This window comes from Saccopteryx leptura, chromosome 3 (genome assembly GCF_036850995.1).
Source record: "Saccopteryx leptura isolate mSacLep1 chromosome 3, mSacLep1_pri_phased_curated, whole genome shotgun sequence".
NCBI lineage: Eukaryota > Metazoa > Chordata > Mammalia > Chiroptera > Emballonuridae > Saccopteryx > Saccopteryx leptura.
The window spans coordinates 320,730,997-320,756,180 of NC_089505.1; the positions used below are offsets into that span (position 1 = coordinate 320,730,997).

General features: G+C 41.9%; 1 protein-coding gene across 3 annotated transcripts in view; it reads right to left on the reverse strand.

The window, feature by feature from the left end:
* Positions 1-25,184, reverse strand: part of RGS20 (regulator of G protein signaling 20) — a 120,275-nt gene that overhangs the window by 77,143 nt on the left and 17,948 nt on the right. Inside the window, exon 2 of one of the 3 annotated variants that reach the window (XM_066379057.1) lies at positions 9,492-9,791. The exons of 1 other annotated variant lie outside the window; for it this stretch is intronic. In XM_066379057.1, coding sequence (XP_066235154.1) covers positions 9,492-9,791 — 300 coding nt within the window. Of the gene's footprint in view, positions 1-6,673; positions 6,784-9,491; positions 9,792-25,184 lie in introns of those variants that run through there. One more of the 3 variants, XM_066379059.1, reaches the window with a different exon arrangement.

Here is a 25,184-nt window from a genome sequence, read left to right on the forward strand (position 1 = left end):
TGTTTGAATAGAAAAAATTTTAGTTGTAACAGATATGAATATATCAAAATATAAATGCTTAAAATCAAGTTATCTACATTCAGGGGCCTAAAATAATGATGGATAAATATTAGAAGAATAATGATAATAGGTACCACTTAGTGAATATTCTCTCGGACCCTCTGCTACCTATTTCTTATTTTAAAGTAAGTGTAATTATTCCTATTATACATATTAAGAGAGGCTTACACAACTAGTAAGTCAAAATTCAAACCCAGTTCTCTCTCATTCCAATGCTCATGCTTCTTACAACACACAACTACAAGTTGAAACAAAGGGTTGCAAGGATTGTAACATACTTTTTTCTCTAATATTTTGAAACTCATAAGATATATTACATTTTATAATTATAAATGGCAAAATTTTAGTGTTCATTTTCTGAATTGTATTGGAAATAAAAGATATAACAGATAAAAATGTGATCCAAAGAAAATAAAAAATAACTTAAATCAAGATGAATATCTTCAGAAAAAATGGTGATAGGTCAGGGCTGCCCCTGTTGCCATACAAAAACTATGAAAGTCAGATAAATAATTTAAATCACATTTCTAAAGATATCAGAAAGTTGTGAAAACAAACAGATTAAATTAACTAAAATTTCTGAGAGGGAGAGCTCTCCAAAAGTGAGCAGTCTGTCGCTAGGTATTTTTATCCCAGAGGGCATTTGCTGAGACTCTGGGCATGGGCTGGAGATATAAAGGGTCTCTATAGCTTTATGTTGGAGAACCAGTCTCCCTCCAGTAACAGGTCTTTCTCAAATGAGTCGCTGGCCTCCTTAAGATATTAACCAGATGTGGAAGCCATCTACGGAAGGTGGGGGAAGAAAGCAAAGTTCAAAATTTCTGAAGGTGTGACTGAGTCTCTCACTCTTTCAGGACTGCAGAGATAAAAACCCATGATGCTCTAAATCTAAGGGCCAGGAGAAAATACATGAGAAATGGAAAATACCTATAGATTACCTAAGTCTTACTATATAAAACTACAACTAGCTGCAACCTATTTCAATACCTATTAACAGTGAAGTGATCAGCCTCTCATCCTTCCAAATTCCTTGCTGGTAGAAGATAATATTTGAATCTACACAACCTCTGAATATACAATGTCTACATACAATAAAGATTACTAGATATATGAAGAAATAGAAAAATAGCCTGACCTGTGGTGGCGCAGTGGATAAAGCGTCGACCTGGAAATGCTGAGGTCGCCAGTTCGAAACCCTGGGCTTGCCTGGTCAAGGCACATATGGGAGTTGATGCTTCCAGCTCCTCCCTCCCCCCTCTCTCTCTGTCTCTCCTCTCTTTCTCTCTCCCTCTCCTCTCTAAAATGAATAATAAAAAAAAAGAAATAGAAAAATATATTAGAAAAAACTAACAATAGATACAGGCTCACAAACAATCTCAATATTGGATTTAGTAGACAAGACTTAGATGGAAAAAATTGGTGAAAAATAGGGAATTTTGTTATAGATATTAAAATGTACTAAAAAATCAAATATACATACTACATTTAGAACAAAACAATTTCTGAAATTATAAACTCACTAGATGGCTTGACAGAAGACCAGGCACAGGAGACAGGGTAAGTAAACTAAACACAGGTCAAAATAAAGTATGCAAATTGAAGAGGTTAGAGAGGAAAAAAAATAAGACAAAATAAGCAATAATAAGAGACATAAGGGAGAAAAGAAAAAAGCCACATATATCATATATAATTTGAGTCCCAGAAGCAGGAGAGAAAGAGAGAAAACAGGTAAGAAGCAGTATATGAAGAGATATTAAGTGAAAATTTTCCATAGCTAATGAAATATCAATCCATAGATTTAAGAAAGTGGGTAAATAGAAAGCAGGACAAATAAAGAACCACACCTAGCCACATTATACTCAAATTTTAGCAAGCCAAAACAAAGAGAAAAAATTTAAATCAGCCAGATGAAAAAAGACCTGTTACCTTCAGAGAAGCATGACTTTCCACAGAAACTAGAAAAGTCAAAAGATAATGAAACGAGAATGTACAGCCAAGGCACAGATTGGGATTTACAACACACACACACACACACACACACACACACACACACTTTTGGCAATAATTTATATCCAGAATGTATAAAAAAAACTTATAAATCAATAAGAAGAATGACAACACAATGGAAAAATGGGCCAAAGAAATGGAGAGTCAGTTTACAACAGAAGATATACAAATGCTCCAAAAAAGGTGCTCAACATTATTTTAAGCATTAGAAATACAAATTAAAGCCACAATGGTGTTCCTCTACACACACAAGAAATGACTAAGATTAAATGGATTGACAATTGTAAATGCTGATAAGAATGGGAAGCAGCATTACATATATATATAAAATGTTGCTGCTTTGAAGCATAAAAACATTTTGAAAACCTGACTAATAAAGCTAAACGTATACTGAATCTGTTACTCAGCAATTTCATTCCTGGAAATACAGTGGAAATAAGGGCTTATGTTTATCAAAAGACATGAATAAGAATGTTTATATTCGCATTATTCATAATAGCCTGCACTGGAAACAACTCGAATATCCTTCAATAGTGGGATAGAAAAATGAATTTGTGGTGTATTCACACAAAGGATCACTGGACAACATTGAAAAATCACAATACATGCAACAACAATGAATAATCTCAAAATCATAATGCTGGGCTAAAGAACCAGATGTAAAGACTAGGTACTGTATAATTCCAGATGATGCTCAAAGACAGGACCAACTAAAATATGGTTTGAGAACTTATAGGAGTAGTTACCTGTGGAAGGAAACAAGAGGGGGAGTCTTATGGATATGGACTAAAAATAACATATACCTTGTTCTAGAGCAGCGGTGAGTGATTCCTCCCTCCCCACTCTGGGAAAGATATGGCAATGTCTGAAAACATTTTTGGTTGTCACATCTAGGGAGAGGTGCTGGCATCTAGTGGGTAGAGGACAGGGATGCTGTTAAGCCTTCTACAATGCACAGGACAGTCCCCCAATGAGATATTGAATCCAAAATATCAACATTGCTGAGGTTGAGAAATCCTGATCCAGATGATGGTTACATAGAGATGTACTTATGTAAAACTTATTAAGCTATATACTTAGAATATGTATGCTTTACTATAAATTAAAACTCAAATAAACAAAGTTAAAAGCAATCCAGAATGTCACAAAAGTATCTAGCTCCTCATTGAAATGCAGCAAACTTATGTAGAAATTTTGTCTCAGTTTTATGAAAAGTCTAACGTATTAAATAGTCTCAAAGAACTGAATTTGCCAGAAATTACATTAAGACAGGAAGAACCGAACTCTTTATCTACAGCTCCATTAAATATGAATGAAATATTTATACCTTTCTATATTGCAGATGTATGAATTAGTATCCAGTTATAACTAGAAATGAATATTTCTAGAAAAACAACAAAGGTATATGTTAAATTCCACACATCTGGGATACTCTTGGGTCCATCAGAAGACAAACAAGAAAAATATACATGTGCTTTTAAACAGTAGTCTAATCTTGGTTTCAAGGATAATAGCTTCTAACCATAAATTATCAACAAATTAAGAAATCTAGTCCTTTAAATCTCATAAAAGTCTTATAAGGGTGGGTGAGGCATGGGTTGCATCATTCTTTCCACTGTTTTGCATAATGGAACAGCCATATAAGCCTGTGTTGACTTAGTCATATTGCCCTAGAGGGGTTGAAGTGCTGGGTCTTGTAGCATAGAACAGCAACACAAACTTGTGTTTTAGCTCTTGAGCAGTTAGTGTCATTGGTGACAGAGACAAAATGGAGACACACCAGACAACAAGATATTTTCTACTTCACTGTTGTGCACACTGTCCAATCCAAGTCCTCAAGAAGGCGAACTACTGGGCAGTTTTGCATGAGATGCTGTTTTCTAACATTAAAATGCTAAATTACTTTAAAAGGATTGTACAATTTAGAGTAAAATTAAATAATAAGTAGAAGTTGAGCACTCCAAAAACAGGTAGGTTAACTTTAATAATCATTGAAATAACTCAAGTAAAATATCACAGCTGGGCAATAGAGCATATTACTCATGTTCCACAAACGATTCCCTGTGCAAATAGCTAGAATCTAATCAACTAGATTAGAATCGAGGTAATTTATTTTATACAAGCATGATCATGTAATATTACCCTGAGCACTCAATCACATCCAACTTTATTGTGAACAGCTGCTGCAAAAGCCCACTCAATCATACTATGAACTGACTCACAACATGCAATGTTGTCTAACTCTTGAGCTGCTCAAGTTAACATTCAAGAATCATCTCAGATAGTGTCAGGTTGTCAGTGACTCACATTTATTGTACTAAATGCTAAGCTCTGACTCAGAGTGAGCCCTATTAGTTGCTGACTGACACTATATGTATTTGAATAGAAGCTCACATTGTGAGTCACCTGGCTGTGCACAGAAAACCAATCCACAATATTCCCAGCTGGACAGTGATTCATATTATAATCCTTTCGGGTCCTGACTTAACACATGTGATTTCAAAACTCAATTCTGCTGAACTGGCTTCAGAGATTTCTAGAAAGTCACTCCTTGCTTAATGCCCTGTATTTCTGTCTGAGAACATGTGGTGGTTATACAGAGGTATAAAGTCAAGGATGAGATATCCAGTTCATACACTGGAGAGAACTAAGGTTTTCTTCTTCGTGGATGCAGGCACAGTTCCTAGAAATGTCTTCTCTGAAAGGTAACATTCCGATAAATAACTTTGCAAGGCCAGACACTCACTGAAAGGCTCTACCATTATTAAATTGCTCATGTGAGGGCTGGACCTTTAAGCCAGTAGATACATCTGCCTTTGTTAGGTAAATGTCGCTGCCGCAAGGAGGAATGAAAGAACATGAGGTTTATAGAAACTGCTATTCAAGTGCCTGAAATGAAACTAGTAACCAGGCTATTGCTCTAAAATAAGAAAGTATTTTTTCTCTTTCACTCTTGCTTGTCCGCAAAATCTGAGATAATAAAATCTCCATCCGTGTAATTTTTCTAAAAAGTTTATTAGTTATTTATTTATTACAGGAAAGATCTTCAAAGTCAGCAGGAAGAAGCTTTTTGAAAATTTAAGAAAAGCTCAAAAATAAATTCTAACGTAAAACTGCTACAACAGATTAATAGAACATGCAGCCAAATGTATACTCCAGTGGGACCTTAATTTCTAGTGCTAGCTCTGCCTCTGGTGTGATCTGTGACCTGACTTTACCTATGCAAGTCATGAGGGACCATGAAGAAGCTGTGGGACAACAGTAGCCTCATCACTGCCTGGTATTCCTCATGTTGGACACACACATGTTTGTATATTTTCCCCTGGTTTTCTATTTGTTAAAGGTTCATAAATATGTAGGAAATAATCAGTGTGGTGTTGAAAAGCTCTGGGAAGTGACTCAGAAAATCTAATTTTAATGTTTTCTGTCCCTATTTGGCTGATGATCTCTGGCCTGGACCCTTAACATCTTTGAATGGTTCTTCATGTAAAGTAAAGGAGGAAGAATAAGTAATCTGACTTTTATTCTGTATTCTTGATATCAAGGGTATCTTGGCTAAAATATTTGAAATGATCTTATAAGATGTCAGCATTTCTAACTCCAAAGGTAAGTTTCTACATTCTATTAAAATTGACTCAGTACAATATTTTCATGCAGACATTGGATTTTTAGACTATTCTATGACCTGATGTTTATTTATAATTCATATCTGTGTTACCAAGTGAAATATGTTGAAAATTAGAGATAATTTTCTTAAAATGATGTTTAAAGCTTATATGTAAATATTTCATAATTATTCAAAATAAAAGGGTCCAGAAGATGTAGAAATGTGTTGTACTTAAATTTAGATACCGACACAGAAAACATTTACCAATTTTCTACTTTTCAATAATGGGCATCTATTTTATTATATCCACTGTACTCTTTATAGCACACAAAATGTGCAATTTTCCCCTTTTTACATTTTTTATTTTACTTGGCTAATTCAGCATCAATATAGTAATAATAATAATAGCTTTTGTTTAGTATGTACCAGAGCTCTACCATATTAATTTGCTGAATTCTGGCAGCTACCCTATAAGGATGATAAAACTAAAGCACCAAGAAGTTAAGTATCTTGCCTAAGGTCGCACAGGTAGGCTAGCATTTGAAACCAGACAGTCACAGAGCCCATGACTCTTACCCACTAAGCAACATTGCCTCTCACATGAGTGACTGACAGGATACAAAAACATGTCACTTAATGAACAGAAGATAAACAGGATGAAGCCCAGTAGAAAATTAAGTTATGAACAAAAAATAAGAATTTACATATAGAGTCATTTAATTACAAATTTCCTTGCCAAACCTGGGGAGGAAGTCAGACCGGTTTGCGAACTCGGACCCTTGTTTAATTAATTCCACAATCCGGAACCAGGAGAAGTGAAATGATGGCCCTACAACTTGTGCCCCAGAGGAGGAAGGCTGACCCAAGGAGGATGCCTGGAGAATGGTGCCGTGGTTTCCTGCTCCCCACTCTCCCCGTGGGTAATGCGAAGCTCCAGTGGGCAAGTGACCGCTTCAGCTAGCCAGTGGGCTAGAGGAGTCCCACCCGCACTCAACGTACCAGCTGCGGTGGGCGTAGACACCGAGCGATGGGCCTCTGCTGGATTCTGACAAGCAAGGGGTGTGAGGAGACATTTCCCTTCTAGCGCTCTTCTCCTCCGGATAGAAACTATTTGCGGACACTCCTCCACACTGCCTGCCGCAAGTGGCGAGAATGCAGCACTCTCAGATCCGTCAGCGACCCCTTTCCTAGCTACGAGCACTTTTCTTGGCCGCGTGCCGCCAGCCGCTACGGTAACTAGCAGGCTCCGGCTACCCGCCTGGGTTTCCCCCGGACGCTGGCAAGTCCGGAAGGCTCGCAACCCTGCGCGCCAGTGTCCGCGCGCTGCGTCCGGGGAGACACTTCCTCCGCCCACCCCTCTAGAGGCGGGCTGGGCAGGTCATCAAGCACAAACATTCCCCGGAGTCCACTCCTTCCCGCCCACTCCTCTCAGCGTGGGAGAGCCGCGGGGCGCAGCACTCCCCCGCAAACACCCACGCCGCGCGGCGCGCTCCTTCTCCTCTGGCCCTCCCTGGGCGATTCCCCTGCAGTAGGGGTACGGGAAGTCGCCGCGCACACCGACCCCCAAAAGCCAACCTCCCTTCCTGAGCGCCCGCTCTTAGGTTCCTCGCCCACCCACTTCCAGTCTCCTCAGCCTGGACGCTCAGACTCGTTCCAACTTCCTGAGAGCAACTCCGAGAGTGCGAGGGAGTCAATTACCCGGGTTTGTGCAAGAAAACTCCCTGCGGCGCCCGCTGCTAGAACGCCTAGGCTCGGGTTCAGGAGTGGAAACGCCGACACCGAGCCAGACCCGCTAGGGTCTCTGTGCGGAGCTCTTTCCTGGCCCTGCTCCTCGAGTCCTTCGCCTGAGTTGCGCTTCTACCGCGAGGTTCTGCGGTTTAGGGAGTGTCGTCGCCTCTTCCTTTCCACCTGCGCTCAATCTGCCCGCCTCGGCGCCCGGCCCCGTCCTCATCCTTCTCCCTATCCAGTGAGAATGCCTACTGGATATAAAGCATTTTAGGCTTTAAGGACTAAGCTTCCTCGTCCCCTACCCACTCACTGACCCCAACAGAGATGGAATCATGCTGACGCCCGGGTGGACCCGCAGAAATGGAGTCTGGTGGCTAGACGCCCCCCACCCCCCACCCCATCCCGGAGAGAGTCACACCCTAAGCCCACACACCTCCAAAATACGCACTGACTACTGTACGGGGCTGGACCGCGAAGTCGACTACGGACCCGCACTCGCTCCGGCCTCTGCGGCGATGGGCATGCTGAGCGCGCCAGGTCTTGCCCAGCGTGCGCGCCAGGTTTGGCCAGGGCCACTTCCTGGTACGAGGTCTTAGGGCGAGTCCGAGAGAGAGAAGAAAGGTTTAGAAAGCTGGGTACTCACGACTCCACCGTTTGCCTGGAGAGCCGGAGGCGAAGCTCCAGGCGGCTCGCCTTGGTCAGCCGTGCGCATGCGTCCCGCGTGTGCTTTATTTATTTATTTTTTATTATAATACCAAGTGCTGTCATTTCTACGTTCGCGATTGCTCTCTCCGGCTTTCCCTTTCTTCTGGCTCTGGGTCTTTTCTCTCGCTTTCGTCTCCCTTTCTCTCCCTTTCTCTGCTCTACCTCCTTCTTCTTCATCCCCAGCGAGGCAATCCCAGGTCTCACCTTCTGGCTGCCGCGCGGTCCGCTGCAGTATAGGGCTGCCTTGGCTGGGGGGGCGGGGGGTCGCCCGTGGCCGCACACGGGGTCCAGTCTGCGCCCGGATCCTAGTCTCCTTTTTTTTAGCCCAGAAATAGCAAGTATCGAGAGTGTGGGAGCGAATCAGGGTGGGCACTGAGAGTGCTTGCCGAGTTCCCCTCCGCTATGGCTACTCCCTACTCCCTCAAGTGGGCACCGGGGCCTGTCAAGACTCCACAGTGCAGGGACGCGCGCTCGGACCTTGTGAATGAAGGTGCCGAGGGAGGCGCGCGTGCTGGGGTGCGCCCTGCAGGGAGGAGTTACTCAGTCCCCGGAGAGTCTCGCCACTGACTGCCCCGGCACACACACACCTTCTCTTTCCCCAGGGTGCTTCTTGGGTCTCTGCGCCCGATCCACCCCGGTGCAGCTTCCGTCTCTGGATATCCTATCCGCACTGGGGAGCAGACTCTTCCCAGGGGAGAGCGGGGCGGGAAGGGGCAACTCCAGACTCGGGATCCTGCTGAGACCCTCCGCAGCCGCCCTCTGTCCCCAGGGTACCACGGAATCCAGGATAAGGGGGAGGACCGGGAGAGTGGAGGAGGAACCTCGTCATCGTCTTTGGCGACATGGATCGCCAAAAATCTCTCTCGCCCCCCGGGTGCCCTCCGGAACAAGACACAGTTAGACCGTTGGGGCCGTGAGCCCGAGCTCGAAGAACTAAACTGTTGCTGGAAGCTGACCTGACAGAAATAACGTCACGTCATTTCCTTTCCAGCCTTTCTAGCAGGCAGAAGCCGAGAGCGCAAGGGACTGGGCGCACGAGGAGCGGACGGAGGCGCATCTAAGGGAGCCTGGGAGGCAGGGGAGGAGAGCGACGCGTTAAGAACGAGAGTTTGAGGGGTTCGGGAAGGACTCCTCCCGCTTCCAGGATCCTAGAAGGAAATGGCCCAGGAAAAAAAGTAGCTTGGAGGGTTTCCTGAGGGGAGGGGCGACAGGCAAGTTGCCAGCGCGTTTCCTTGCCCTATCTCGACCTTCCCACTTCTCCTTGCCGACCCGAGCCCCCGTTGGCTCCGCTTGGAGTGGCTCAGTCAGGGTTAGGAACGAGCTGGGTTTATGCAGGCGCGCAGATGAAGCCAAGTTTGAACATAGTGGAGACCGCGGTACTCACGGGCTTGGACGAGCGCTGCCCAGCGCTGGCGTCCTCTTCCCGGGACAGGTGTCTCCCTGGAGGCCGGCCAGGCAATGTCAGAGCTGCCCTCAGCAGGAGCGAGAGGCGGCCCGGCCGCTCCTCGCGCCCGCGCGAGGGGACAGCCACTGGCAGGGCGGGAAGCAGGAGGGAGAAGTCCGGGCGCCGCTGCGGAGCCTCAGGAGGGGGCCGTCGGAGCAGGTGAGAGAAGAACCGCCTCAGGCTGGAGAGCGCGCTAGAAAGGAGGCAGAGCAGCTTCGGGGCAGCAGGCGAATCTGGGATCTGTGCAGGGCAGGCCAAGGGAAGGGCCAGAGGTAGAGAAAGGAGAGAAACAAAACCAACATACCATTACTGATGGGCCCAGCTATAGACTGAAGAAAACGTGCACTTGGTGCCATTTACTACAGCATTACTTTTGGGATGAAAGAGAAAGTCAGTGAGAACAAAAAGAATGACTTTTTTATTTTAGATTCTCTCCCCCTTTCTTTTCCTTCTCCCTCCCCCCTTTCCCCTTTTCTCCACCTCCTTTTCTCCCCTTTTCCCTCTTTCTAACTGCGCTATTCAAAGTGTGGTCCTTGGAGAGGCAGCTTGGCTAACTAGGAGTAGGTAGAAATGCAGAATCATGAACCCTACCTGACCTACTGCATCAGCATCTGAATATTAACATTCTTAGGAGATTAGTGCCTACGGGTAAAAGTGAAGTGCAGTGTAGAGAAGAGCCTGTGTGCACATTCTTGATTCTTTAGAATTTGAATGAAAATAACCTAGTTCACTCTGACAACTCTGTTCTTTTTCTCCTATCTCTCATCCTCTCTGTTCTGTACCACCTCCCAAAATGTCTAGGGTTCTACCTGCCAGAGGCACAGAAGGTGGACTGGGTTACCTGTTTCCACTTGGATAGGTGGCTGGGAGACTTGGATAGTGCAAGATGACTGAGCGAGCCCAGACCCACCTCAGGCTGGGAGGACTAAAGCCTGGCTGAACCGCCTGTGGGTGCGCTGGTGGGGTCGACGGGATGGAAGATCAGAACTGCGCTGGGATCCTTAGCGTCTATGGGCCCTCTTTCTGCACTCCCTGTGCCCGTCCTATTCTCAGGAACACAGGCCTTTCCACCTTCCATTTGTTGTTTAGGAAACCTGAGCGGCCAAGCTGAAGGAAAAATTCTTACTTTTTCTTTTTTTCTTGGAAGCAGAGAGAAGCATTAATTTAGAAATGAAAAATCCAAGGTCCTAAATTCAGGTTTGGCGACTAACTTTGAGAAAGTCTCTTAACTTTTTGAGATGATCTAGTTCGTTTACAAAGTAAAAGAATTGAATTCAGCGGCTTTTAAAGGTCAGAGTCTGCCTTGTTCAGGCTCTCATTTTTTGGGAAGCTCTTTGGGCTTCTTGGTCCGCTAACATTAGTGAAGTTTCCAACCGGAACCTAACTCAGCCAATCCAGACAGCTTCAAGTAAAACAAAAGGACACTTTAATCTGAGTGTGAAAAGCGAGAGTGGTCGTTGCCAAGGAGATTTAAGGCGAAGGCGGGAAGCAGCGAGTAAGTGACAGGACGGCTGAGAGCGAGCGCGAGGGGGCGAAGCGCGCCGGAGGGTCTCGGGGCTCTGCGGCCGCTCTCCAGGGTTCTGAAGGCGGCGAGGCCGCCGGAGGTCTGGCGGGCCTGGCGCGGCTCCACCGCCTTGCAGTCGACAGCTCCCCTCCACCCCGCACCCTGGCCGTATTTTCTTTCTGCGGTGGAAGTCTTGCGGAGAGCGACTGTCAAGAGGAAGGGAGGAAACCTAGCAACCCATTCTCATTCATGAGGCCCTTCCTGGGCAGCTGCCTCGCGCGTTGGCTAATTTCTCTTTCAGTCGTTTGCATGCACCCGGGAGAAATCGAAGCTTGGTTTGCATTTCCGAGTAAGTTCACAATTTCATTTCCCCTCATTACTTTTTCCTGGAGAATGAAGTCGTTCTCTTAGGATTTTCACTCTTCTCGCCCCATCCCCCGTTTCTTGGCACGGCACGATTATTTTAGCGGTTGGAGCTGGGAGCTCCGGAGGCTCCTGGAGAAGCGCCAACAGCTCACTCGAGGTGAAGCATGAACCATTTAGAAAAAGCTCCGAGCCGGCCTTGACGCCCAGCTTTCGTGTGGCCTGGAGAGGAGGGCAGGGGACGCGCCGCTTCGCCCGGGGTTTGGGGTGGGGGCTCAGCCTGCGCCCGGCGAGCTCGGCTGCCTCGGGTGGCTAGACCCGGCTGGGTCTCCGCCACACCTTGAGCACCGGCGCAGATTGGGGATCAGCGGGCTGTGTCCCTCCAGCGCGATGCCACACAGCCACAGGAACCTCAGTGACGTGGGCATCCTGGCCTGAACTTCATGCATAAGAAGATTGAGAGGACCGGCCCAGTACCCAGAAACCCAGAGCTTGACTAAGCCCACTCAGGACCTTCCCGACCAGTTTTCACGCAAGAGCTTGACCAAAGCGAGCCTCTGAAAGTGAGCGGCGGGCACACTCCGGCGATGCACGCCCTACTCCATGAAACCTTCATGGGACTTTCGTGGGTCCAAGACTTGAGTCTTCAGCTGTTTCCAAGTAGTGTTGTGAGAATGTGTGAACCTGTAATCTTGCACCAGTCCTTCTTTCCAAGACGTTCTCACGCCCCTGCCCGGGGCATGCTTCATTAGGCATTTTGCTTCGGTCCTGTGCTTCAAGACAGAGACGCTTGTGAAGGAAACAGAGAAAATGTTCAGGCAAAATTAAAGTCCTAGACTCAGTCCCAGCTCCCAAAGTCCAAGCTCCTTTGCTCTTCTGAAAACACTCCCTTTTCACCCTTCCCTAGATTGATCTTTTCCCTCCGGATCAGTAGCCTTTCTCCAATTCTGGCTCTAATTCGTGGGGGTGTGAAGCATGATAGTGGAGGGTGCTAAAATCCATTTACTTTTTTTTTTACCTTTCTGGCAAAGGCAGAGCTATGCAGTATCGATGTAGCCACAAAATTCGACCTGAGAAAACATCCATGGAAAAACCTTCAGCTGCCCACGCTGCTGATTACTCCAGAGAGTACTTTCTTCTAGGCCTCCAGATTCTAGATGACAGTCTGAGGGTTCCAAAGATATTAGCCACAAGGTGTAATGATCTTGAAATCGGTGTTCCTGAAAGCACTGTTCCTTAGGGATCAGATGATTTAGGGAATACTTTATTCTGACGGAATATCCTCTTCTCTAATTAATCATGTTGGCTATTGAACCATGCAGAGGAGAAGATTACAATGCCCCAAATCAACATAAACAACTTTTTACTCCTTGAAAGGCAAATTGAAAAGTTTCATTTATCCCTAAAAGAATTATTTTGTAAAGGAAACACCCTTTATGGATTTGGGTGGGCCTCCAATCTAGTATCACTGGTGTCCTTATAAAAAGGGGAAATTTAAACACAGGCATGTAAATAAATGCCATGTGAAGATAAAGGCAAAGGTCAGAGTGATACATCTACAGACCAAGGCGTGCCAAGATTGCCAGCAACACCAGAACCTAGAAAGAGGCATGAAATAGATGCTTCCCTAGAAGGTATTTGGCCACAAGACTGAAACATGGAAACTCCAACTGAATTTCCAACCTGCTGGCTTGCCCTACAGAGTTCAGACTTGCCAGCCTTCACATATAGTCTATTGGTTTTATATTTCACCTGGACTATTGGAATAGCCCCATAACTGGTATTTCTTCTTCTCCTTTGCTTCATTCTCCCTTATAGTATAGTCTAGATACTGAAGCTAGAGTTATTCTTCAAAATGTAGATGAGATGATGTCACTCCGTAACTTCAAACTTTTTATTGGCTTCTTGTTTCAGAGTAAAATCCAAAGTCTTTTCACTAGCACTCAAGGCACTATGTGAATGGTCCCACCTCACCTCTAAAATCTCCTTTTCCTATACAGCTATCTCTACAATACTGGTTTTCCATAGTACTTATTGACATACAATAGTACTATTGACATAGACATACAATATATCCACTTGTTTATTTGTATGATTTTGTTCATTGCTATATCAATGGTGCTTAGAAGAGTGTTTGGCCCTTAACAAAACGTTTAATAATTATTTGTTGGATAAATGAATTAACTAACAAATTCAAATATTATTTAGCCATAAAAAGGAATGGAATTCTGATATATGCTATAATATGGATGAACCTTGAAAACATTACATTAAGTGAAGAAAGCCAGACATGAAAGGACAAATGTTGTAATGATTCTATTTATATGAGGTACAGAAATTAAGCAAATTCATACAAGTAGAAGTAGAAAATAGTTACCAGGGCTAGGGGTGGGGGAGGATAATGGGGAGTTACTGTTTATTGGATGTAGAATGTTTGGACTGATGAAAAAGTTCTGGAAATAGATGGTGGTGATGGTTACACTACCTTGTAAATGTATTTAATGCTACTGAGTTATGCACTTAAAAATGGTAAATTTTATGTTCTCCAGAGAAGTAGAACCAATAGGATATGTGTGAAGGCTGGCAAGTCTGAAATCTGTAGGCCAAGCCAGCAGGTTGGAAACTCAATTGGAGTTTCCGTGTTTTAGTCCTGTGACCAAATATTTTCTGCATAAAGTATCAGAAAATTGAAAAGAAAAGGTTAAAAGTCATTTTTGAAGTTTCAATGATATTTTTCTGGCATCTACAGCTCCACAAAAATTGCATGTGTCCAAACTACCATATTTTCTTATCATGAAGATTTTCAATAAAGAGTTTATGTATCTGTTTACCAAACAATCTATTCCTAGGATATAGTAGGCAGTAACATTACAAAATCCCCACTGTATTTTACACATTTATCTTTATCATAAAAAATTGGCATTTTTTACTTTGATGTACAGTTATAAAGTGTCCTTGTGTGTGTTAGTTATTTCACTAATTATTGCTCCTTGCCTCCCCCCAACTTTTAATAAGGAAACTGCAAACCAATGAAGTTAGATGATTTCTGCTAGGAAATGGCCACCAACCTATGCCTCCTGACTGTTATGCTTCGTGACGCCACATCCGAAAGACATAGTCATTATTTACTGGTGCAGAAATACAGTAGTAGCTAATGGTATTGTTGACTCATTCCCCTAATGCCTATGTTAGTTTGTAACTGTCAATAAGCACCATGTCTAGGTTTCGTTTAACCATATGGTCTTTTAGACCAAACTTTCAATTTCTCATATTCAGCAAGCAATGAGAATTTTATGACTACTTATGCTTCCAAACCTCAACTGAATTGCTGACTTCAACTATATAGGTATTGGGTCTGTTAATCACATAGCTGAGAATTCCCATTTTCCTTAATAAACTGGTTAGTGCTCTGAGGCCCTAAAAGGATGCTATAGCTTCTATAAAAACTCAATTTATCTAAATAAAACTAAGGAATAGTATTTTAGGCACTACCAGAGCATTATTAATCATAGAAACCCCTGACCTTTTAGAGAGTAAAAAACACACACCAAAATGAAGGCTTTAGTAGAATCTACCCCATAATGTCAGATACTTTTGGTGAATTAAATCCATGGATTCCAGAATATTGCTACTGTATTTTGAAATGAAATACAATGTAGCTGAACTCTAATTGCTGAATTTCTACTTATTATTTCTTTCTTTCAAGAAATATTGTAACCTCAGTGCAGTAAAGCTTCAAAATGATTGACATTCCTGGTCCAATCCAATTGTTAGCTACATCTATTTCTCACTTCATAAGCAGTTTCTCTTGGCCCTGGCCAGTTGGCTCAGTGATAGAGTGTCGGGTCGGTATGTGTAAGTCTTGGATTCGATTTTTGGCCAGGGCACACAGGAGAAGCACCCATCTGCTTCTCCGCCCTTCCCCCTCTCCTTTCTCTCTATCTCACTCTTCTTTTCCCGCAGCCAAAGCTCCACTGGAGCAAAGTTGGCTCAGGTGCTGAAAATGACTCCATGGCCTCCGCCTCAGGCGTTAGAAAGTCTCCAGTTGCCATGGAGCAAGGGCCCAGATGGGCAGAGCATCGCCCCCTGGTAGGCATTTCGGGTGGATCCCGGTCAGGCGTATATACGGGAGTCTGTCTCTCTGCTTCCCTGCTTTTCTCACTTCAGAAAAATACCAAAAACAAACAAAAAAACAAAACAATTTCTCTTAAGGAGAGATACAAGTCAGCAAGGGTTCATATTGTAATATTTCATCCATAGGTTTTTCAAAGATTGATGTCAGTAACTATGAGAAGTGAAAAACTCTTTTATTAAAATCCTAAGAGCTGATAGAAACATATGCAAGCTTGAAAACAGCAAGCATGAGAAAGGCAGGGGTTGAAACTATTTAGAATAATCAAGTCTTCTATTTATTAAGTTGTATACACGTATAAGGTTCCAACACTGAAGTTGTTTGAATCCTACTTTCTCCCTGGGCTCTATTGTTCTACCGTGCCCAGTGAAATGAAGGAAGAGCTTGGCAAAAACACAGAGCAGTTGAAAAGCCATAGATGGAAAAGGGTTGGCAGTGTCAGGCGATGGAGGCCCTATCAGTTTCCCTTGTGATTCTGGATAAGTCTACACTTGTGTGGGCTGCAGTTTCTTTTTCTGTACAAATAAATTTAATGAGATGGAGGGTTCCTAACAGAGCTGAATTCTGGGTTCAGTATGGTGCCCGTTCTCTAACACAATCACTCTCCATTGCCTTCTCTTGGGACATACCCATATACATACACACCTAATCCTTCACCCTACCTTAAAGCAGAGAAGCTGAGCAGAAGCTCCAGAGACTGCCTGCCTCCCCAAGCATGCACTTAGCAACATCCCCGTGGCGACTTCCCCAACTCTCTTAATTAAATTACAGCCTCCTTAAACAGTTTCTGTCTTGAGCCTACCCAGCAACCACATTCACTTTAATGCTGCAAATGGAGTGATCTTCCTAAAAGGCAGATATGAACATGTTACTTTCCTTCCTCTAACTGTGAATTGGCTCCGTATTTCTCTACAGGATTTAGAGACTTTTTCTTGTTGTTGATCTGCATGCTGTTTACTTTCCCACATTTCTCACTATTACTTTGTACTGAAAGCTCCAACCATGTTAAGATTTCTTCAGTTCCTAAAATCCCCTAGTTCATTATCATTCAAGGCACTTTGTTTAAAACTGCTCCCTCTGCCCAAATCATGCTCTTTTTCCAATCGTCTTTCCTGGGGCAATCTCTTACTTAGCTCTCAAGTCTCAGCTTAGATGTCATTTCCTTCAGGAAACCTTATGTTGGATTAGCTGCCTGTCTGTTTTCTCTTATACCACTTCCTGTATTGTATTGTGATGTCTGACTCCCCATTAGACTTTTAAGCGCTGTGATTATGCCTTATTCAGATCTCTGTCTCCAAACCTGATGCAATACTGGGACACAATGTGTACTCAATTTTTGTTATATCAGTGAACTTAGAAAGATCATGATCTGGAGTTGATAATTATTGAAGCTGGGTAATGGGTACATAGGGGATTTTATGCTATTTTTCTCCATTTTTATGTATGTTTGGCATTTTTCATAATAAAAGGATTTTTAAAAAGACAAGATTTTAAACACTGTATCTCTTCTTAAATTCCAGTAGATAAGAAACTATAGGATAAAAAATGCAACAATTCCATGTGCAAGCCTCACAGGAATGGGGTTTGTTATCATGGGTGCTGACAGAAGGCCTGATACAAAAGGCAACATAGGTAGGCATTTCTTAAAGAGCCTGAACTCCATTTGTTACCATAAGCCCTGGGCTGTATCTACCAATTACACACTGGTGGAGCACAAAACTAAACAAACAGGATGGCAAGAACAAGGGAAGATGTTGTTCGATCTAAAGTGGACAATTTGTGACAGGATTCAGGAAGGCTATATGGACTTTGTAGCTTTTCTAGTGGTTTCTCCTAAAATTGGGCTTTTTGTTAGCTTCACTTAGGCTGTGCGGGGGGTCCTGTTATTCTAAAGCCTTCTTCTTCTCTGGCCTGGCTGCTAAGAAAGCTTGTTAGCAGCCATTGATTTCTTTGAGTTGGACTCAACTGAATTAGGTTGCTTTGCTCGGCATTTTAAAAGGGATGTTTTTCTTGAGGAAGCTGGAGTTTGGTACTGCCTTGAAATGACACATTTTGGGGACATTCAGGATTCATAATCGTCATTAATTTCTTTCAAGGCACAAGAGACATTTGGCTAAAGGAAGATTTTAACAATAACTTTAGCTTAAAGAAGTCAAGAGAAAACGTAATATCGTTAAGGTTTCAGCACATGGCAGGAATAAAGCAGGGAAATAATGCATTTTAAAAGTTTTTATTAATTTTAATTTATTGTGTTAACATGGATTCAAGTGTCCCACTCAATATAACACCCTCAGCCCCCTACCCCTGTGTCCCTCATTCTACCCCATTTGTCCCCCTCCCCCTAAATCCCACCCCCTTTTCTCTGGGATTTGCTATCCTGTTATCTGTATCTGTTATGTATATATATAATAATTTCACTAATCCCTTTACCTTTTCTGATCCCATCACCTCATCCCCCTTACCTCTGACAGCTATCTCTCTGGTCCCTGTGACCCTGCCTCTGCCTGTATTTTGTTCCTCAGTTCACTTTGTTCATTAGATTCCACATATAAGTGAGATCATATGATATTTGTCTTTCCCTGCCTGGCTTATTTCACTTAGCATAATAATCTCCAGGTCCATCCATGCTGTTACAAAAGGTAAGATCTCCTTCTTTTTCACAGTCATGTAGTATTCCATCGTGTACCACAGCTTTTTAATCCACTGGTCCACTAATGGACACTTTGGCTATTTCCAGATCTTGGCTATTGTAAACAATGCTGTAGTAAATATGGGGGTGCATATTTTGTATTCTTAAGATATATTCATAAAAGTGAGATAGGTGGATCAAAAGGCTGTTTCATTTTTTATTTTTTTGAGGAAATGCCATACTGTTCTTCACAGTGGCTGCACAAGTCTGCATTCCCACCTGCAGTGCAGGAGGGTTTCCTTTTCTCCACATCCTCATCAGCACTTACGGTGTTTTGATTTCTTAATGAGCGCCATTCTAACAGATGTAAGATGGTCTCATTGTGGTTGTAATTTGTATTTCTCTGATGATTAGTGACACTGAACATTTTTTTTTAATAATTTTATTTTTTTTAATGGGGCGACATCAATAAATCAGGATATATATATTCAAAGATAACATGTCCAGGTTATCTTGTCGTTCAATTATGTTGCATACCCATCACCCAAAGTCAGATTGTCCTCTGAACATTTTTTTAATATGCCTCTTGGCCATCTGTATGTCCTCTTTGGAGAAGTGTCTACTCAGTTCTTTTGCCCATTTTTAAATTAAATTGTTTACCTTTTTGGTGTTGAGTTTTAGAAGTTTTTTATAAATTTTGCTTATTAACTTCTTATTAAACATATTGGTGAATATGTTCTCCCATTGTGTGGGTTGTCTTTTTATTTTGTTCATGATGTCTTTTGCTGTGCAAGTTTTTTAGTTTGATATAGTTTCATTTGTTTATCTTGTCCTTTATTTCACTTGCCTGCAGATATAAATTGGTAAAAATACTTCTACAAGAGATATCAGAGAGTTTACTGCCTATGTTTTCTTTCAAAATGTTTATGGTTTCACGACTTACATTTAAGTCTTTTATTCACTTTTAGTTAATTTTTGTGGATGGTCTAAGTTGGTGATCTAGTTTCATTTTTTGCATGTACCTGTCCAATTTTCCCAACACTATTTATTAAAGAGACTGTCTTTACTCCATTGTATGCTCTTATCTCCTTTGTCAAATATCAATTGACCAAAAAAAGTGTGGGTTTATTTCTGGGTTCTCTGTTCTTTTCCATTGATCCATTGATCTGTATGCCTGTTCTTTTGCTAGTAACAAGTATATTGATTACTATGGCCTTGTAGTATAACTGATATCAGGAAGTGTGATACCTCCTACTTTATTGTTCATTTTCAAAATTGCTGAGGCTATTCATGTTCTTTTTTGGTTCCATATAAATTTTGGGGATTTTTGTTCTATATCTTTGTAGTATGCCATTAGTATTTCAATAGGAATTGCATTGAATTTATAGATTGTTTTGGGTATATAAACATTTTAATGATGTTTATTCTTCCTATCCATGAACACGGTATATGCTTCCACTTGTTTGTATCTTCCTTGATTTATTTTTTCAATGTCTTATAATTTTCTGAGTACAAGTCTTTTACCTCCTTGATTAAATTTACTCCTAGGTACTTAATTTTTTTGTTATTGCAATAGTGAAGGGGATTGTTTCCTTAATTTCTCTTTCAGACAGTTTATTGTTGGTATATATCAATGCCACTGATTTATGAATATTGATTTTATACCCTGCCATCTTGCCAAATTATTTATAGGTCTAGTAATTTTTTTGACTGAGACTTTAGGGTTTTCTATGTATAGTATCATGTCATCAGCAAATAATTATAGTTTTACTTCTTCTTTTCCAATTTGTATGCCTTTTATTTCTTCTTCTAATCTGATGCTATGGCTAGAACTTCCAGAACTATGTTGAATAAGAGTGGTGAAAGGGAGCACCTGTGCCTTATTCCTGATTTTAAGGGGATTGCTCTTAATTTTTGCCCATTGTTGCTGTGGGTTTATCATAGATGGCCTTTATTATGTTGGGATACATATTTCCCCATGTATAAGATGCACCCTTTCCAAAAATTTTGGGGTCTAAAAACTGGGTGCATCTTATACAGTGGTTGTGGCATTTCAAATGCCATAGATGGAACTGAGGACAAGGCAATATAATGATATAAAAACAGTGATTCTTCATCAGACACACATGAGGACAAGCTAATGGATGGGAGTTTTGACAGTGATGAGGAGTTGTATGAATTGTATGATGAATAAAACTTGAATTCAATAAATTTATTTAATACATTCATTTTCAAATTTCAGGCCCCAAAATTAAGGTGCATCTTATACATGGAGAAATACAGTATGTTTCCTGTATTCCCACTTTTCTGAGATTTTGATCATAAATGAGTGATTGATTTTATCACATGCTTTTTCTGCATCTATTGATATTGTCATCTGATTTTTATCCTTCCTTTTGTTTATGTGATGAATCACATTTATTGGTTTGTGAATGTACCAGCCTTGCCTTCCTAGAATAAATCCTATTTGATCATGATGTATGATATTTTTTAATGTATTGCTGGATTCAGTTTGCTAATATATTAAGAATTTTACCATCTATGTTCATCAGGGATATTGGCTTATACTTTTTTCTTTGTAGTGTTTTTACCTAGTTTTGGAATGAGAATAATGCTTGCCTCATAAAAGGAGGTTGGAAGTCTTCCCTCATCTTAAATTTTTTGAAATAGCTTTAGAAAGATAGGTATTAGTTCTTCTTTGAATGTTTGGTAGAATTCGCTTGTTTGCTGGAAGATTTTTGATAATTGTTTCAATTTCATTTGTTGTAATCAGTCTGTTTAGGTTTTCTGATTCTTTCAGATTGAGTTTTGGAAGATTGTATGTTTTTAGGAATTCATCCATTTCACCTAGGTTGTCCAATTTTTTGACATATAGATCTTCATAGTATTTTGTTACAATCCTTGGTATTTCTGTGGTGTCAGTTGTTACTTCTCCACTTTCATTTCTAATTTTATTTATTTGAGTCATCTCTCTTTTTTCTTGATGAATCTGGTTAAAGGTTCGTCAATCCTTTTACCTTTTCAGAGAACCATCTCTTGGTTTCATCAATCTTTTTTATTGTTTTTTAGCCTCTATGTCATTTATTTTCCCTCTAATCATTATTATTTTCTTCCTTTTACTTCCTCTGGCTTTATTTGTTGTTTTCCTTCTAGTCCTTTTAGATGCAGGGTTAAGTTGTTTATTTGACCTTTTCCTTGCTTCTTAAGGTATGCCTGTAATGCTATGAACTTTCCTCTCAGGACTGCTTTTGCTGTGCCCCATATATTTTGAGTTGTTGTATCTTCCTTGTAATTTGTTTCAAGGAAATTTTTTATTTCTTCCTTGATCTTGTTGTTAACCCACTTGTTATTTAATAACATGCTATTTAGCCTCCAAGTGTTTGAGTGTTTTTCAGTTGTTCTATTTTAGTTGATTTCTAGTTTTATGCCATTGTGATCAGAGAAGATGCTTGATATGATTTCAATCTTCTTAAATTTATTGAGACTCATTTTGTGTTCTAGCATGTGATCTATCCTAGAGAATGTACCATGAGCACTTGAAAAGAATGTATATTCTGCTGCATTGGGTGAAATGTTCTGAAGATATCTATTGAATCCAGTTGATCTAGTGTGTCATTTAAAGCTGCTGTTTCTTTGTTCATTTTCTGTCTAGAGGATCTATCCATTGATGTTAGCGAGATATTACAATCCCCTACCATTATAGTATTGCTGTCAATCTTGCCATTTATGTCCATCAAAATCTGCTTTATATATTTAGGTACTCTTATATTAGGTGCATAAATACTTACAATAGTTATATCCTCCTTTTGGGTTACTCATTTTGGGTAGTGACCTTCTTTATTCCTTACTATATCCTTTGTTTTAAAGGCTAATTTGACAGATATAAGTATTGCTACCCCAACATTTTTTTTTTCATTTCCATTTGCATAAAATACTTTTTTTAATCCCTTCACTTTGAGTCTATGTGTATCTTTTTTTCTGAGGTAGGTCTCTTATAGATAGCATATGTATGGATCCTATTTTATTAACCATGCAGCTACCCTATGTCTTTTCATTGGAGTATTTAATGGATTTACATTCAAGGTTATTATTGATATGTACTTATTACAATTTTATTCTTTACATCTACAATCTCTTCATCCCGATTTTTTTTCCCTTTCATCTTTTCACAGCAGGCCCCTTAATATTTCTTGCAGTACTGATTTGGTTTTAATGAATTCCTTGAGTTTTTTTTTTTTTGTCTGGGAAGCTTTTTATTTCTCCTTCAATTTTAAATGATGCCTTGCTGGATAAAGTAGTCTTGGTTGTAGGTTCTTGCATTCCTTTGAATATTTCTTGCCAATCCATTCTGGCCTCAATTGTTTCTGTTGAGAAGTCAGATGTCATTCAATGGGGGCTCTTTTGTAGGTAATTAACTGCTTTTCTCTTGCAGCTTTTAGTATTCTTTCTTTGTCTCTTAACATTGGCATTTTAATTACGATGTGTCTTAGTGTAGACTTCATAGGATTCCTCTTAAATGGATCTCTCTGTGCTTCTTGATCTTTTTGTGACTTTTTCCTTTATCGATTTAGGGAAATCTTCAGCTATGATTTCTTCACAGATTCTCTATCCCTTCTTTGTTCTCTTCTCCTTCAAGAACCATTATGATGTGGATGTTGTTTCTCTTCATGTTGTCACAGAGGATTCTGAGAGTTTCCTCAGTCTTTTGAGTCTCCTTTTGTTTTGTTGCTCTACTTCTGTGTTTGTTTACCTTCTCTTCTAAATCACTGATTCAATCCTCTGCTTCATCCAGCCTGCTATTGATTCCTTCTAGTGCAGTCTTCATTTCTGATATTGTATTTGTCATTTCTGACTGGTTATTTTTTATAATTTTAATGTCCTTTTTGATGCTTGCTATCTCTTTATTTAGGTGCTCATTATGTCCAACCATTGTTGCTCTAAGATCCTTGGGTATCCTAAAAATCATTATTTCAAACTCTGCATCTGGTAGTTTAGTTGCTCCCATTTCACTTAGTTCTTTTTCTGGGGATTTTTCTTGTTGATTCATTTGGGTCACATTTCTTTGTCTGCCCCCCCCCTTTTTTTTTGTATTTTTCTGAAGCTGGAAATGGGGAGGCAGTCAGACAGACTCCCACATGCACCCGACCGGGATCCACCTGGCACACCCACCAGGGGGCGATGCTCTGCCCATCCGGGGCGTCACTCTGTCATGACCAGAGCCACTCTAGCACCTGGGGCAGAGGCCAAGGAGCCATCCCCAGTGCCTGGGCCATCTTTTGCTCCAATGGAGCCTCAGCTGCAGGAGGGGAAGAGAGAGACAGAGAGGAAAGAGAGGGGGAGGGGTGGAGAAGCAGATGGGCACCTCTCCTGTGTGCCCTTGCCGGGAATTGGACCCAGGACTTTCACATGCCAGGCCGATGCTCTACCACTGAGCCAACCGGCCAGGGCTCTTTGTCTGCCCATTTTGTCTGTGCACTAGGTAGTGCTGTCTGACTTTGAAATTTTTGTGGCTCTTTATCAGAAAGAAGGGCTCAGTGGTTCTGACCACCAGGCCACCTGTTTTCCTTGTTCTGGGAATGCTTCTTGAGGATACTATTTTCCCTTTTGTTGTATATGAGTTGAATGCAGTTGGTCCTTTTGTGAGTACAGTTGTTCCTTCAGGCTGTTTGGCTCTAAAGGTCAACCATGATCATGTATATCACACACTATGCAATGTCTGTCTTGTTGGGTGTATTTATTCTCCACAGTGTCTGGTGCCTGCTAGTCTCCTCCTTTAGGTGTGCTGCTTGTGTAGTTAGCTGAGTCGATGGTTAGTACTGTCTGCCATCCACTACCAATTGTTTTCTTCTAGATCTTTTTGGGTTGGTGTCAGCTGTTGTTTGTAACCCACTGTGGGCTACCTGTCTGCTGCTATTGCTTTTTTTGTCTGCGTTTTTTGTACCTGGGTAGTGTGGGAGGGGCCAACCTGTGTGAAATATCAGTTTCCTCCTGCTTAGGGATGACAGCAGCTCCATAAGAGCCCCAAGCTCCATAAGATTTGCCTCCACTTTTCAGCTGTTCCACTTTCTCTTACTGCTGCCTGGTCTTCCCACAGTCTTCTGTAGAAAGACTGCAGTGTGGGCTCAGACTGGCTTCACCCAATGAACTCCTCTATAGGTAGAAAACTTGTTGAGTTAGGGCAGCTGAGGTTGGGAATACAATGTTAGTGGTACCTCCTATTTCAGGGTCTTTTGGTAAGGAGCTCAAGACAGGTAATGTGGCCCATACTCCAGAGCGTAATCCTTCAGCCACTGCTGGATACTCAAATTTTATTTCTACCTGACAAGGTTAGCAGCAGGTTCAGATTGAGTGTGGCTGAATGTTCCCTCTGCAAAAGTTCTTACAGCTGGTGAGACTCTGGTCTCAGGGAGGAAGACAGAGAGTTCTCTCCTGGGACTGACTGTGCCTCCTGAGAATGTGGCTAACCTCTCTACCAGATCCAACAATGGACTCACAGGGACCCACATTTTAACTGTCCATGCTACAAGCCTCTCTCCCTTCCCCCTATGGGATCTAGCCCCAGAGGGAAGGATATCCAGCACCCAGGCTGGCTGACTGTGAAGCTCCAACCTATTTAATGCACAGGAGCTATTGTGCCAGTGCTAATCATAGAGTGTGGGACTTGCTTCAAGTGGGCCAGGTGTGAGGAGCCCTTCTAGTAAGGATTGTTAGGTCCTGAACCGATGCTCTCCACAGCTGGCCATGGAATGTGCCAGCCATGGGCCTTCCTGGCAGGAACCTGGCACAGACCAGTGGGAGACACTACCCGTGACTGGCCCTCAGCAACCTTCTTGGAGCTACAAGCAATCCAGAGTTTGTGGCTGCTTCTGCTGGGATCATGTGCTCATGGAAATACCAAGCTGCACACCTAGGCTGGCTTTCATTCATACTGGGTCTGGGGAAAGGTCCGCTTAAAAGGCTAAGTTTCCCTGAGTCTCACCTCCTGCAGCCTCTGTCTGCCTGCTT